At 38.8% G+C, this 14,708-nt stretch overlaps 1 protein-coding gene across 1 annotated transcript; it reads right to left on the reverse strand.

Moving 5' to 3' along the window:
- Positions 1 to 6,113: 6,113 nt before the first annotated feature.
- On the reverse strand, positions 6,114 to 7,373 carry LOC101293642. The gene is made up of 3 exons (XM_004289606.1): positions 6,834 to 7,373; positions 6,282 to 6,753; positions 6,114 to 6,157 (listed from the first exon to the last, which is right to left on the reverse strand). The coding sequence occupies exons 1-2, from the start codon at positions 6,834 to 6,836 to the stop codon at positions 6,337 to 6,339; spliced, it is 420 nt and encodes a 139-aa protein (XP_004289654.1). The 5' UTR covers positions 6,837 to 7,373; the 3' UTR covers positions 6,114 to 6,157; positions 6,282 to 6,336.
- Positions 7,374 to 14,708: the final 7,335 nt, after the last annotated feature.

The raw sequence follows: 14,708 nt of genomic DNA on the forward strand, positions 1-14,708 counted from the left end.
AGGACCACGTCCACGACCACCAGGACGATTCAGCTAGAGTCGGAAGTTCAGAGACTACGGGAACAGCAAGCTGCTCAGGCTGCCTATAATGCCTCGCAGGCAGCCTATAATGCCGTGCAGGCAACATATGTTGCCGAGATACATGCCATCCAGCAGGCCCAGCAACAGCAGATGTTCCAGTACATGCAGGATTTTACAGCTGCCCAGCTTCAGGGACTTCCGGCTCCACCCATGCCTACTGCTATACCGCTACCCCAGCCGCCGCAACATCCGCAGCAGCCCCCAGAAGCGGATATTAATTTAGACGATTTAGATTTTGTGTAGTTGATGAATTATATAGTTTTATGTGCTTGTTGTTGGTTATATGTAATTCTTTTGGTGTATTTTGCAGCTTGCTTGAAATGGTAATTTAGAAATTTTGGGGGGTTTTTTTTTTACTGGAATGGACTTATAGCCGACGAAAAACGCCTTAATTCGTCGGCTATAGTATTTTTATTTTTTTAAAATAAGTTTTAGCCGACGAAATACACTTTAATTCGTCGGCTAAACCCCTATAAAGTCGACGAAATAGACTATATTTCGTCCTCTTTAGTTATTTTTTATTTTTTATTACATACTTTAGCCAACGAATATTTTAAATGTTTCATCGGCTAAAGTCTGAGAAAAAACCGACGACATGTTTTTTGTCGGCTAAACTCCAAGACTATAGCCGACGAATATCTTAAATGTTTCGTCGGCTAAAGTGTAGGAAGATAACCGACGACATGTTTTTCGTCGGCTAAAGTCATCACAGACGACATTTTCCCGACGAAATCTTAGCCGACGAGCTTTCGTCGGCTAAGATCTTAGCCGACGAATTAAGCTAACAGGCCGACGAAAATTTTTCGTCGGCTAAAGTGCTTGTCCTGTTAGTGATAGGCCCTGCCCGACCCAGCCCGAGCACGATAATTTAAGGCCCATGGCCCGGCCCGTTATAAAATATAATTTTTTTCCATTTCTAATATGAAGATAACATATTTATAAATAATAAATTTAGTTTTGAGTGTCAACAATAAACTTATATACTAATAATTATTTATTTGAGTATGAATTTAGATTCATTCAGACTCGTAAGAAGTTTTTACCTAAAAATTTATTAATTGTGAACAATAAGTATTTATCACTTATTTCTTTTGACAAAGAAAAAAATGATTGATAGATTGTGTGAATTAGTTTTGGTTTGTAATTGTATCATGTATAATTAAAAGTTGAGATTATAAGAGTAGAAGCAGTGGTATAGGATATTCACCTCAACTATTTTTAATTTTCGGCACGAAACGGGCTCGGCACGGCCCGAGCCCGGCCCACCATGGTATGGGCTTGGGCCATGGGTTGGGCTGGGCCTTACATTTGAGTAAATGGGCCGGCCCAAGCCCGAGCCGGTTAAGAAATGGCCCGTCATGGGCTGGCCCAAGCACGGCCCGAAACCCGATTAGACGGGCCGGGCCGGGCTAGGCCGGCCCGTTTGCCACCTCTAATCCACAGACAAGATCCGTATTCCTAATATGAAATTGATATCTCAACACAACTTAATATTCGCGCATAAAAGAGTTTAGAAAATTTCACAACAGTCCCATTTTCAACATTTTTTCCCTCATAGATCCACTCTAAATTTTTTACCTACATAAGTCCACCATTTGGTCCAAACCCATCCGTTTATTTTTTTTCTATACCTAAATTACCCTCCCCTCCCTCTTTTTTCCAAATCAGTTTCTCTCGTTCTCTCTCCCCTCCCTCTTTTCCCCAAATCAGTCTCTCTCTCTCTCCCCTTCGATTATGACGCCACTGCTGCTTCGAGACAAATTCCGGCAGGACCTCGATTGCTTCTCCGACGACGACGATGCTACTGCCTAGCCTCGACGATGACTTCCGAATCGACCGTCGACGATGCCTGCACGACGACCTCGGCCTCGATCTCGACTGCATCTCCCTCAAGGTCGTCACCAAACTGGCTCTTGAATATGATTGCAAATCTGCCTGCGTCGGAGGTCTCTCCCTCAGATCTATCAAACGGTGATGTCCTTCATCATCTCCGAGATCGAAGATCGAGGCGGGGCTCACCGAGATATGCGCCAACATTCTGAGGACGACTCCATTCAGGTGCGTTCGATCGAAGACAAGGAATTCCACGACTCATCATCGGTGGCGAACGAAGACCGGAGCTCCGTTGAGGGAGCGACATCTTTTCTGTCATCGTCGGCCGCCAGATCCGATCTCCAATTCTCACTTTTCTTGTTTGATTTCCTTTCTGTTTTTTGTGTTAATTCATGCATGTGTAAAGTTGTGGTGAATTATTTGATTAGTATTAGTAATGGTGAATGGAAAAGTATTGAAGAATATCACGCAGATTTTCCTTTTTTTTTTTTTGTTTGTTCCTGTATCTGTAAACTTGGTGGATTATTTGGTCAGTGTAGTTTTTAGTGCCGGCTATAGTAGTTTTTGGTACCGGTAGTAGCTTTTGGTTTTTTATAGTAGTAGTTTTTGGTATCGGCGATAGTAGTTTTTGGTGTCGGCAGTAGTAGCTTTTGGTGCCGGTAGTAGTAGATTTTAGTTTTTGTAGTAGTAGCTTTCGGTGCCGGCGGTAGCAGCCTTTGGTGTCGACGGTAGTAGCTTTTGATATAAGCAATAGTAGCTCTTGGTGTCGATGGTAGTAGCTTTTGGTCCTTATAGTCGTAAGTAGTAGCTTTTGGTATCACCAGTAGTAGCTTTTGGTGCCGGTGGTAGTAGCTTTTGGTCCTTATAGTAGTAAGTAGTAGCTTTTGGTACCGTTGGTAGTAGCTTTTGGTATCCCAGTAGTAGCTTTTGGTGCCGGTGGTAGTAGCTTTTGGTGCCGCTGGTAGTAGCTTTTGGTCCTTGTAGTAGTAGTTTTTGTTGCTAGCAATAGTAGCTTTTGTTGCTGACGGTAGTATCTTTTGATTATGACAGTAGTAGCTTTTGTTGCTGTCGGTAGTAGCTTTTGTTGCTGTTGGTAGTAGCTTTTGTTGTTAGCGGTAGTATCTTTTGTTTATTTTGGTAGTAACTTTTAACTATGACAGTAGTAGCTTTTGTTGGTGACGATAGTAGCTTTTGGTGCCAGCGGTAGTAACTTTTGTTGCCAACGGTAGTAATTTTTTATTGTCGCCGGATTCCTCCTCGGAAGTCAGTCGGAAAATTCATCTGAGGTCAGTCGAAAAATTCGCCGGAGGTTGGCCGGAGACCTCGCCGGAGATCGGCCGGAGACTTTTCTGGAAAGAAGTGGTTGTTGACTTTTTACACAAATGTCATTTTCGTAAATATAAGAGAGATAATCTAATTATTTGGTTGGATGACAGTTTGTAATTTTGTTGAACTTTAATACCTAATATAGAACTCTATTTAAGTTTGGTGGACTTATATGAGTAAAAGTATTTGGGTGGACTTATATAAAAGAATATGTTTTAAAGTGGACTTACATATAATTGACCCAAAAGAGTTTATGAACTAGTTGGCTAGAAGCCACCCTAATGAAATGATATGGATCAATATTGATCCAGGGACAAAACTTAGTAAGTGTTCGAACCAAATAGCCCAAACTATAGAAAAAATTGATGGGGCCTAAAATCCATAGGATTAAAAAACACCACCAGTAAGAAAGGAATATACTTTCAGCCTCCAACAAAAGATAAAGGCTTGGAAAGCTAACTACTTAACTAGTTAGAAATATCATACGCTACATAGGTAGAATATATCAACTGACCAAGAAAGAAGTAATATATCTACACACTACAGACAGAACAACCATCGACTTGTAAGAACCAGGAGAATGTGATCCAAAAAAAAAAAAAAAACTAAGGAGAAGCATTCAGATGCTGAACTAATGAAAACCCAAGAAAAGCAAATCAAAAAGTTGTCCTCCTGGCTACACGAATTAGAATTGATTGATGGTGCATCACAAGAACTAGTAGGGCCTTGAAAACTATGGTGATGCCATCACCTGAAAATCACAGTCCTCCCCAATCCACAAATTGAGGTGGAGACAAAGGAGGTGAGGAGACTGAGTCCTGCGTGATAGGAAGCAAGGTGTACTGATCCTCAGGTATCTCTTTCAAATATGTCATTATCATTTCCTGCTGAAAAATAAAAAATATAAACGATAAATGAATGAACCAATGTTCAGAATGATCCAAACTAACAAAATGACTGTGCTGCAAAAGAAAGCACTTGCAGATTTACCTCACCTTCGGTTAACTGAGAAGCTTTTGGTGGAGATGAAAGCTTCTTGGATGGAGTTGGTCCATTTATCATCCTGAATATATCCATTTCATCCATCTGGGCAGCCTCTCTCATTGCTTTGATGCACTGCTCATGGTCATGCAGGAAACCTTCTCATAATCACAAGAAGATTCCTCTGCCACAACGTTAGAAGTCTTCTCAAGCGGCGGTTTCACTGTGCACTTTACCGGAGGTTTTAGATGAGCCTTTGCTTGCATCAGCAATGATTTCCAGAAAACTGGTGACAGCAGGCTTTCTCGATGGCTTGGTAAAATCAGGCTTCCCCCTATTTGACAAATCTGCAAGAGGTATCTCCGACCAAGTCCCCTTTCCTTTGTTGATTTGACAGAAACTCCTCTTGTAGATAATACGGTTAGACTAAAATATCATTAAAATAATTCAGATAGTACGGAAATGCATATCAATAAACTTGGTTAGTACCATCAGACTGAACATTGCGGTTCTGATCTTGAATTACACGAATACCTTTAGATGCCATTGGTAACTGTAGCCAATTGAACTTAATTCTCTGCTAACTGTAAAAACAAGTAAAAGAAAGTAAGAAAATAACCATAGCATACAATGCATAAACACATGTTAATACCACCTCATGTACACTATGTCCCCTTTGTTCAACTTGTCCATTGACCGTTTAGGATAAAAGAAACTATACAGTCAGAAGTCAAAATCTAACTGGACCATTGCATAGAAACTTTTCGATGAAAAAACAGTTACCAGCATCACATCAATACACCAGATTCTTTGCTGTAAAGCAAACACACCAAAAGTGAGATCACACCAAAATAAATGGACATTGTACAGCATCCCTACATACAGACAAGTCAAATAATCTCCACAGCTGAGTTACCATTTGAACAAAATAGAAAAGCATGATTTCAAAACATTGGAAATCCCTCGTTTTTTAATAACACCAACATATAGAGAAAGTCATCGCTTTTCACCCCATCTAGTCTTTAGATCAAAATCTTCTACATAAACCCCATCTCAAACCCCATCTAGTCTTTAGATCAAAATCTTCTACATAAACCCCATCTCAAAGACCACATATGAAAACCCAGCTTAGAAACGATCTGATCTCAAATTTTGATTATCGGTGCTTCTTTACTATCAATTGAAAACAAAACCAATTTCTATCAGAACCTGGCCACAAATTCCCAAAACCTACTGGTCTCAAATTGAAATGTCGATACATATACTCAAATTGAAATGTTGATACGCATTCAGCTCTACGAATTAGTTTCAAGATTGACAATACTTGTACTGATATGGATCTGTAATGGATTTCATCAACAATCAACCCCAAGAACACTTGCTTCATGAAAATGTTCCAGCCTAAGGCGTTCAATATTCTTGCGTCTAAAAACATACCTGGGGCACGTCCACAGAATATTTGATTTCATCAATGTAATCCAAAGGAGGTTCAAAAAGAAGAACCATTCCCCTCTTCCTGTTTTCATTGGCTTCATTAAAGCTGTCCACTCTAGCAGACAGTGTTCGAGATGATACACTTCTTTGACTGTCATTCTACACATCTGCATTATATAAATATATATACTGAACACATAGTTCTGAAAATTCTGATCATTCACCAGGTAAACGAATGTCCGCCGATGCAAATGATCCCTCTCCTATCAAGAGGTTTTTTTTTTCTTTTCTTTTTTTTCTTTTTTTTTTTCTTTTCTTTTCTTAACATCAAAACATGACAGAAAGAGCCTGCCCTAAAAGGTCACTAAATCAACAACCTTCATATAAAGTACATAACCTGATTTAATTAGGCAGAGGGAGGGAGAACCATCTGTGGATCTCATCTACTCTAGGAGGCCATTTATTTCACACTCCAGTTAGGCTCTCATCTCTAATTAAGAATCTGTTCTCCAAAAGATTTCAAAGGGTTAACTGTGCACTACTAGGATCATCTAAGAACTGGGTCACCCATAGAAAACAAAATAAACGATAATGAAACAAAATAATGAAAAAGAAGCAAGGCTCACCAAAGTATGCCAAAGAATGAAAAGAACCACATACAGCCCAACAAGAATATCACTATCAGTTTATGAGTGAGAAGGAATCTGCATTTGCATCATTAGTATCATCAAAGAGACTAGGATCATTAATAGAAGGCAAACCAGAAGTACCTCCAAGACACTCATCCAACAAGGCATCGCTGATGGGATCCTCATCCAAAACCATCTGCAGCCACTGTGTAAAATAGACATCACAAACAGAATTGGACACATTCCCAACCTCACAATCAGAATGTGACAAATTCTCAACCTCAGCGGTGCTGATACTGGTTGGTTGATCAAGTCTCAACCTTTTCAAGTCGTTTGAATCATCATTACCGCATCGGTCATTTCTCTTTCGAGTGGTGTTGCTCTCCTGCACCGCCACCACCACAGCTGGTGACGGGTTTTTCCTCAAGGTGCAGAGCACAAGAGAGTCATTCACATCCATCTCGAATTCCTGCATCAGCCAACAGTTATTTTGATCAGGATGGGAACCACGTTCATATCGAAACTCGCGTTTCATCCCAATAACCTCACCATTCTGCTCCACTTTTAATGGGCGTTGAGCGCTCCATGTACCGGACCCGACCTTCCGGTTGAACCGCTTTCCGGTGCCGTGAAGCCTGTGCCTCTCGGTAAAGAAGTAGAGAGACTCTCCTTCCTCCAATCCAGGACCGCCGTGGCTGTCCCAGATGACCCACGGCTCGGTCTTGCCGAAGAAATCAAGGCGTTCAACGACGGTGCCCGGCCGGAATTCGGAGCCCATGGAGGCTCGGTTCCGGAGGAAGTAACCAACGAGCTCACGCTCGGTGGGGTGGAACCGGAAACCCACCCGGAGTCCTTGCATCTCCGATCAAGGTTTCTGATCTGATCTAGGCTAGGGTTTCGAGGGTTTTCTCTTTCGAATTTGGGAATCCGAAATCTGATCTGATCTAGGGTTTCGGGGTTTTGAAGATCGAATTGAAATGAGAATTTGGGGGAATGGAAGATCTGAATTGAGAGACAGAGAGTGCAGTGAGAATTAGAGAGGGGGAATTGGCGGGGATATATTTATGGAATTGGGGTTAATCAAGTTACCGTTGGAAGAAACGCGTTCTGCTACGCGTTTTAATATTTTCGGATAAGGTTAATTTCAAATTAGATAATAAAAATTCATTTTGTATTTGTTTTTTAATAATAAATGAAGAAGCCCCCAAACCACTCTTTAATTACTGCTGTATATTAACCTTTTGATATCAACCTTTTGTTGTTTATTGTCCTCGCAGTAGGTTAATTGAATTGTACATAGCAAAGTTTGATTGGCATACATTATAATAAATTTTCATTTAATAAATCATCACCTATGTGCTCATTTTCACTAAAAGAATCATTTACAATCATTTTCACTATGTGCTCATTTTGGGGTTCTGCTAAGCCAGAGGGTTTAGTTCAGAAACTTTTTATTTTTCAGTTCCTTCTTTTCTTAGTCCAAGTGTAATAGCTTTCTTTTTGTAATAAAGTATGACCTCTTAAATCAAAAAAAAAAAAAAAAANAAAAAAAATGCCAGAGGGTTTAGTCGACATAAAACCATGTGACATCCGATGTGCTGCTATGTGCCTTGCTGGTAAGGCATCCATGATAGCATCACGTGATAAGTTTAACTTTGAAATAATCTGGAGAAAAATTCATTTCCGTGAGGTGATTTGTACTAGTAAGTGCATGCTCGGGTGCAAACTCGCTCATTGGCCAGGCGAATGTGAAGCTGGAGCATTATTATTGTACTCTTGAATGTGCTTACAAGTCTGCTGCTAAAACAAATTAACCGGTTTAGGTACATATTGCAATTGCATTCTACTTTAATTTGTGTGTGTATATATATATATATATTATTTTTTATTTATTATTCTATAGTTAAGTTTATGATATATTTATGCTAGATGCATATGTTCATACATCTGGGAACAATTGTTACAACAAGTGCAGGAAAAAATTATAAAAATTGAAAACTCTAGAGATCAAGTGGTTGTATAAATAAGTGAAATTGACAAAGACCTAAGTGAAATTGACAAAGACCTATATAGAAAAGTGAAATTGAAAAAGACCTAAGTGATCATTAGTATAAATAAGTGACACGATAAATAAAGAAGTGAATATCCTCACGCAGATCATTTTAGAAGAAGATGAATCATATTAGGAATATTTGCAACTCTAGCTATTCTTTTCAAGTAGAGATGGCAAACGGGCCAGCCCAGCCCGATCCGGTTTAAACGTGCCTAATCATGCTTCGTGCTGACCTGTTTATTATCGTGCCGGCCCATGCATTGACTTAAGTATTAAGCCCGGCCTAGCCCATGGCCCGAGCCCATATCGTGATTGGCCGTGCCTGTGTTGTGCCAATAACGGGTCGTGCTCATGCTATCCCATTATAAAACAGGAGTTTTATATTTTTTATTTAATTTGAGTAATAAAAAATTAATTTTGTTTAACTAGAAAATTAAATATGAAAGAAGAAAGATACTACAACATTTTACATGATCTTGTTATATTATTGTGACATTTATTAGTCTTTATTACATGTTATGTTTGGTTGGAAAAAATATTAATGACATAAACGTAGGTGGAATTGGATAAAATCTCCAAATTTCAAATCTCATGATTAATTTTTTTTTAATTTTTATAAAAATAAAACGACTATTGTACGTGTTTCTAACAAGCCGGCTCGCGTGCTTGGCCGGGCCAAAAACGAGCTAGTGCCATCCCACGCCTATGAGCCAATTTTTCTTGGCTTGGCTCGGCCCGGCCCATTAGTATAACGTGCTTGAGCCCTACCTATTTTTCACATGTCGTGCTCGTGCTCGTACTCGTGCTCGTGCTTATTGTCCCGTTTGCCACCTCTATCTTCAAGTTTGAGAAGAGCAAATAATCTTAGAGATTATGATGAAATAGTATTCATACGGACTCGAAGATTCAAGGCAATGCATTACAAAGTGATATCCTTTGTGAAGAGGACTATAGCCAATGAAGACACATTCAAGACTATGACTCAATAATTTGTTAGAAATATACGAACCAAGATGAGGAAAACAAGAACAACCAAAAACATGGAGAGATGAATAAGACGGAGAAGATTGATATAAACAAAAGTATGATGTTTCCCAATATAAAATGGGGGTAAGGAGAAGACTAATTAAATAGACAGCAGTAAAAGAAGCTTCGACCCAAAGATTATGAGGAGCATGAGAGGTGACAAGAAGAGTACAGACCATGGTGGCGATATGACGATGCTTACGCTCAGCAAGACCATTTTGTTGAGGGGTGTAAGGACAAGAGAACCGTTGTTGGATGCCCATGGAAAAACAAAAGTGGGAAAATGCATGATTAACATATTCGGTGCCATTATCGCTCTGGACGTACTTAACAGACACCTGAAGAATATTCTTAATGAGATCAACAAGAGTCTGAAAATGAGCTAAGACCTTAGATGTACGATGCATAAGATATATCCAAGTATAACGAGAATAATCATCAGTAAATAGCACATAATATTTAAAACCTTTGACGGAAGAAACATGAGACATCCAAACATCACTATGAATTAAATAAAATAAGGGACGGAGCATTGTCATGATGAGAAGAAAAAGGGAGTTGATGTAACGCCCCAATTTGCATCTCATCAAATCGAGCACGTTACAGTGCCGCGTACTCTTAGAACTTAAACTATGATCCATCACTTAAGTTCTAAGAACCCGCAAGGCAAGGAAGAAACTAAAATTATTTATAACGCAAATTACAAATTTTTAAGCATAAGTGTTTATCTAAAATGAGATGAAAACGAACACTTTGTTCCTGTTTGTTAAAAAGACTTTATAACTAATACAATTTCAAAAGTACTTTCCAAAATCAATAACTTCAATGAAGCCGGTCTGAATCAATAAAGGATAATACTGAAAATATTGTAATTTGGTTATAACCATTTGAGTATGGAAGAAGAAGCCAAACAAAGATCCACATTTACGAGTTAACATTTACCACAACCAAACAACAACAATTTTGTGAAGGTAAACACAAACCGAAGGTGGATTTACCAATATATAAAAGAAAAACGTAGCACCCAGCTCAGCCCCAAAATCCTCCTTCTCGTGCACAATATCTGTAAAACCAATTATAGTAGGGGTGAGTTTTCATCCTCGCTGCTCAAACATTACCCAAGCTAGGTTTAAAAAACCAAATAATAATAATTGACGCCAGTTGAGTAAAACATAAAATCAACATAAGTTATCTCGGGTAAAATCCAAACCTGATGACTGGTCTATTTCTAGCCAACTACCTCTTCACCGAAGATCTATGTCTTCAACAAGTGGTGAAGAGTAGTGAGAGTGTCCATTTACCCCATACCACCTAGGACTGGCGCCACACCTCAATGATGTTAGACGCCCTCTGGTATGTATAGCCCCAGAGGTTTAGGGGATCGAAACCCAAAGAAGTCGCTATGCCATGCTCACTCTCAAGTCATCTCATAAACTCAAGCTTTAAATCATAAATCCATTTTTCAAATCATATAGCAATGTATAAAACACTAACCAAGGTGAAGCTTTCCTACCTCAATCATTTAGCAACAGCAAGATAACAATGTACATAATACTGCAATGCTGGTCCTTCCTCAATAGCAACTTGGTCCTCATTTGATAAAAACCCACAACTCTGGTCGAAATTCCTAAAATAACATATATCGTAGATTATCAATCTCTTACATATTTTCTGTACAAACACTTCTGATGTCTAACTTATCACTTCACTCATATAGAGTAGTGGTTGCATATGAAAATGTAAAGTTAGGATGAGGTTCAAATGACCAATATACAACTTGGACTTTTGGAAACTCGCTGGACAATATAAAACGGATTGAACAAGAACATAAATTAGAATGAAAGGAACTGCTGGGGTTTGGACAGTCACATAGAATTCAATTTTCATCCAATGACCATAAGACTTTCCAGTTTCAAAGATAACATGTCAATGTAGAACATACTAAAATTTCATGCAATACTAAAATTTCATGCAATTCTGAGCTTGGAAAGTAAGGTAAACCTAGAACACAAAATGGTTGAACTGTGAGATTTTATCAAAATCTCAGCAGCTTTGCAACATAAAAAATTCACTAGAAATTCAATTCAATTTCAATGTGAGGAGAAACCTAGGGCTGGGCATAAAAACCCTAAATCCTGATTTCGTCCCGAAATTTGACGGGATTTAAATGTAAAAACACTGGGCCTGTCATATCCCGTCCCGTTAGAAAGCACACGGGACGAGCCGCGAGACTAAAAGTTTAAGGCCCGAAAGGCCCGTCTCTTCCTGTGTATATATCACAAGCAATCCTAGTCGTTTGTTTGTTGACTTTTTTCATCTCAACAGTTGATTTTTGAGCCCTAATACTAATTCTCCTCCGAACCTCATTTTGGTCAACTCATTCGCATTCATTCATAGTCTCTGTCTCACTCTCTCGTTCCAAAACCCAAATCCCTCTCACCCCAAAACCTCAATCCAACAGAATCCCAAATGGTCAAATCAAAGATGCAAGCTTGAAATCCCCAATCGCTCTTCCTCTACTCCTCACCCCAAAGCTTGAAATTTCCAAAGCTTTGGGCTTTGGCTTGCTCATCAACTCCTCATCCACCGCTGGCGGCACCTCCAAATCGAGGAGGACTATTGTAGAGGTTCAGGCTGCCGGATAATGCAAAGGTGGATCTGGTTACTATGGAGAATAGGTTCTTACTGTGACTGTGCTCAAATAACAAAAGGAAAAGCCCTAGGTTAAGAGCATCGACATCTCTAGCTAGAGCTTAAGTTTTCAAGATTGCAAGCCATCACATCTTTACTTTTGTTTCGAGTACTATCAAATATTCAAAATAGCTTGTGAGGTGTGTTTTGTATGTTGTTGCTTATTACTTCTGTAAGGTTTGATGGGTATTAAGAAAAAATAACATTTCAAAATTAAGCTCGAGTGGCTGGTTAACTTTTGGTTTGTTTCTCATTCTATATATAGGCTGATTCTTGATGATATACGAACATGAAACACGTACTGAAAGCAAACTTTTGGTTTAGTTTGGTTGTTGATCTTTATGAACTTGTGTAATTGCAAAGTATAAATGTTATCTAGTTTAATTCTAGTTATCACTGCCATCAGACATGATGGATTATGGATGGTGAGCCATCAGATTTTTTTTTTTTCTTTTCAGTTCTAGCATTGGAAAGGGACGGCGGGATTGGGCCAGTCCCATCCCGATCCCGTCCGAGACGGGACTTGTTCGGGATCAATTTTTAAAACATAAGGTCTGTCCCGATCTCGTCCCGAGTGCAATCTCCGGGACAGACCGTGGGATGAGCTCAATCCCGTCCCATCCCATCCCATGCCCACCCCTAGAGAAACCAGTCTTAAAATGAAAATTTAGGTGTCTATTTTCATATAAGATCGACTCAAAGGATGAAATCGACAAGTACAAGCACAACTTAACCAAATTAGCTTATAAGGCATATTGTACAAAGATTGGTTTGTAAAAACTTGACATAAAGTGAGCTCAATGTTGCACAAGAATATGAAACTTCTGAGGTAGAGCAGATGACAATGAAATCACTATGTTGATGAACTTGAAACAACAAAGAGATATTGGAAAAGAAAAAGGAAGATATTCAATGTCATAAAAGGAAGATATTTTTGAAGTTCCGAAACTTACCGATACCAAATCAGATGTGTAGACCCAAAGTGGAGATGGAAGCTTCATAGAAGTAACTCAATGTCGATGAGGAAACATGATCCATACCAAGGAGGAACCAAACTTGAAAGACAAAAGGAACATAAAATTTGAATTAGAATCAGAATTGGAACTATATGCCAAAAGAGGATTTTCCCTGAACTGTACGTGATTTTACCTCCATTGAGAACAATCTAACCATTGAATCATCGTCAAAATTTTACACAAGATAGTAGACACAAATCTGAGAAATATTCATGAAGAAGTCATTCTAAAATAAAGCCTCCAACATGCTCAATCTGGCCATCGAAGCTGACATGCTGATGAGATTCTGGAAGAGAGCAGAGCTTCCATTTTCAAAGATAAACTTCCATCGGACAAAACAGATATGTAATGGTGAAGTCGGTGGGCAAAGTTCGTAGATGAAGTCGATGTTTGAAGTAGAGGATCTGACCCTTGAACTTGATGATCCCGTCATATAACTTTAGCTGGTCTTCAGTATAAGTTGGGTTGTAAATTTACCCAAGCACCCTTGCACTTGCTAACCTGCAAGTATTTCGTATCACTTTATTTTACGAGCTGGTTGCTATTACTTACAAGTTACAATTGTCCATTTTTTTGTTGTTGAATACTTACAATTGTCCTTGGGAATTAGGAAATTTCCTATTTACGTCACTAAAACTTCAAGGGTCTCACAGTTGATGCGACTTGCTAAACGCACACTCATTACAAATAGATGAATTGGATTCAGTGATAGGGTTTGCTTTGATGGAGCCAGACGAGATAATTGGATTCAGTGAGTTTGATAAAGTGAGAGGTATTAGGAGAAGGAGGATGGGAGGAAGAGGAAGGACGATGTTGCTGCAGAGGAAGCCATAGGGAGAAAAAGGTTAGAGAATTCTTGAACCTGAGACTATTAATACCATGTAGAATTATGATTTCATTGTTTTCTATGGTATATATAGATACATCATAACTTGGTAATTAAACAATTATAATCTACACAGGATTTACAAATCATTTTAGAAGATTATGTCCTAATTGTGTCCGAGAAGGCATAGGTTTAACAAAAGCCGCACGACGGTCCATCACGGGGGTCCATTTCTTCAAGTAATGTGTTGCTCAGGTAGTCTTTGTCAATTTCTCAGCGTTTTACTTGGTAAGGAGTATGTGAGAAAATATGATTGGTATACTGCTTCTCGACCTAAGACTGGATATGATTTTCTTCCCGATGCTTTTGTAATCATGATATACACGAACAATTTTATTTGAACAAATTTTGTTCTATTGATTCATTCAATCTAATGCGATACCCGCATGAGCTTCAAGCTGGATGAAACCCTTCTAACGAGGGATCCCTATTTTAAGCCATTTATAGGGATAGGACATTACACCAACTTCCCGATTATAATTTTACATCTCCACCGTTCATATCTTAGGTCTATATGAGTAGATCACATCTACAAAATTTCATATGATTTGGTGATCGTTAAGGCTTTCAAAAGTTATATTTAGTTTTAATGACCTTCAACGGTTTTAGTTTGACATAAGCTGGACCGTTCAAAATCATTAAAACTAAATCAAACTTTTGAAAGTCTTAACGATCACCAAATCATATGAAATTTTGTAGAGGTGATCTACTCATATAGACCTAAGATATGAACGGTGGAGATGTAAAAAATT

Source organism: Fragaria vesca, linkage group LG2, assembly GCF_000184155.1.
Source record: "Fragaria vesca subsp. vesca linkage group LG2, FraVesHawaii_1.0, whole genome shotgun sequence".
Lineage (NCBI taxonomy): Eukaryota > Viridiplantae > Streptophyta > Magnoliopsida > Rosales > Rosaceae > Fragaria > Fragaria vesca.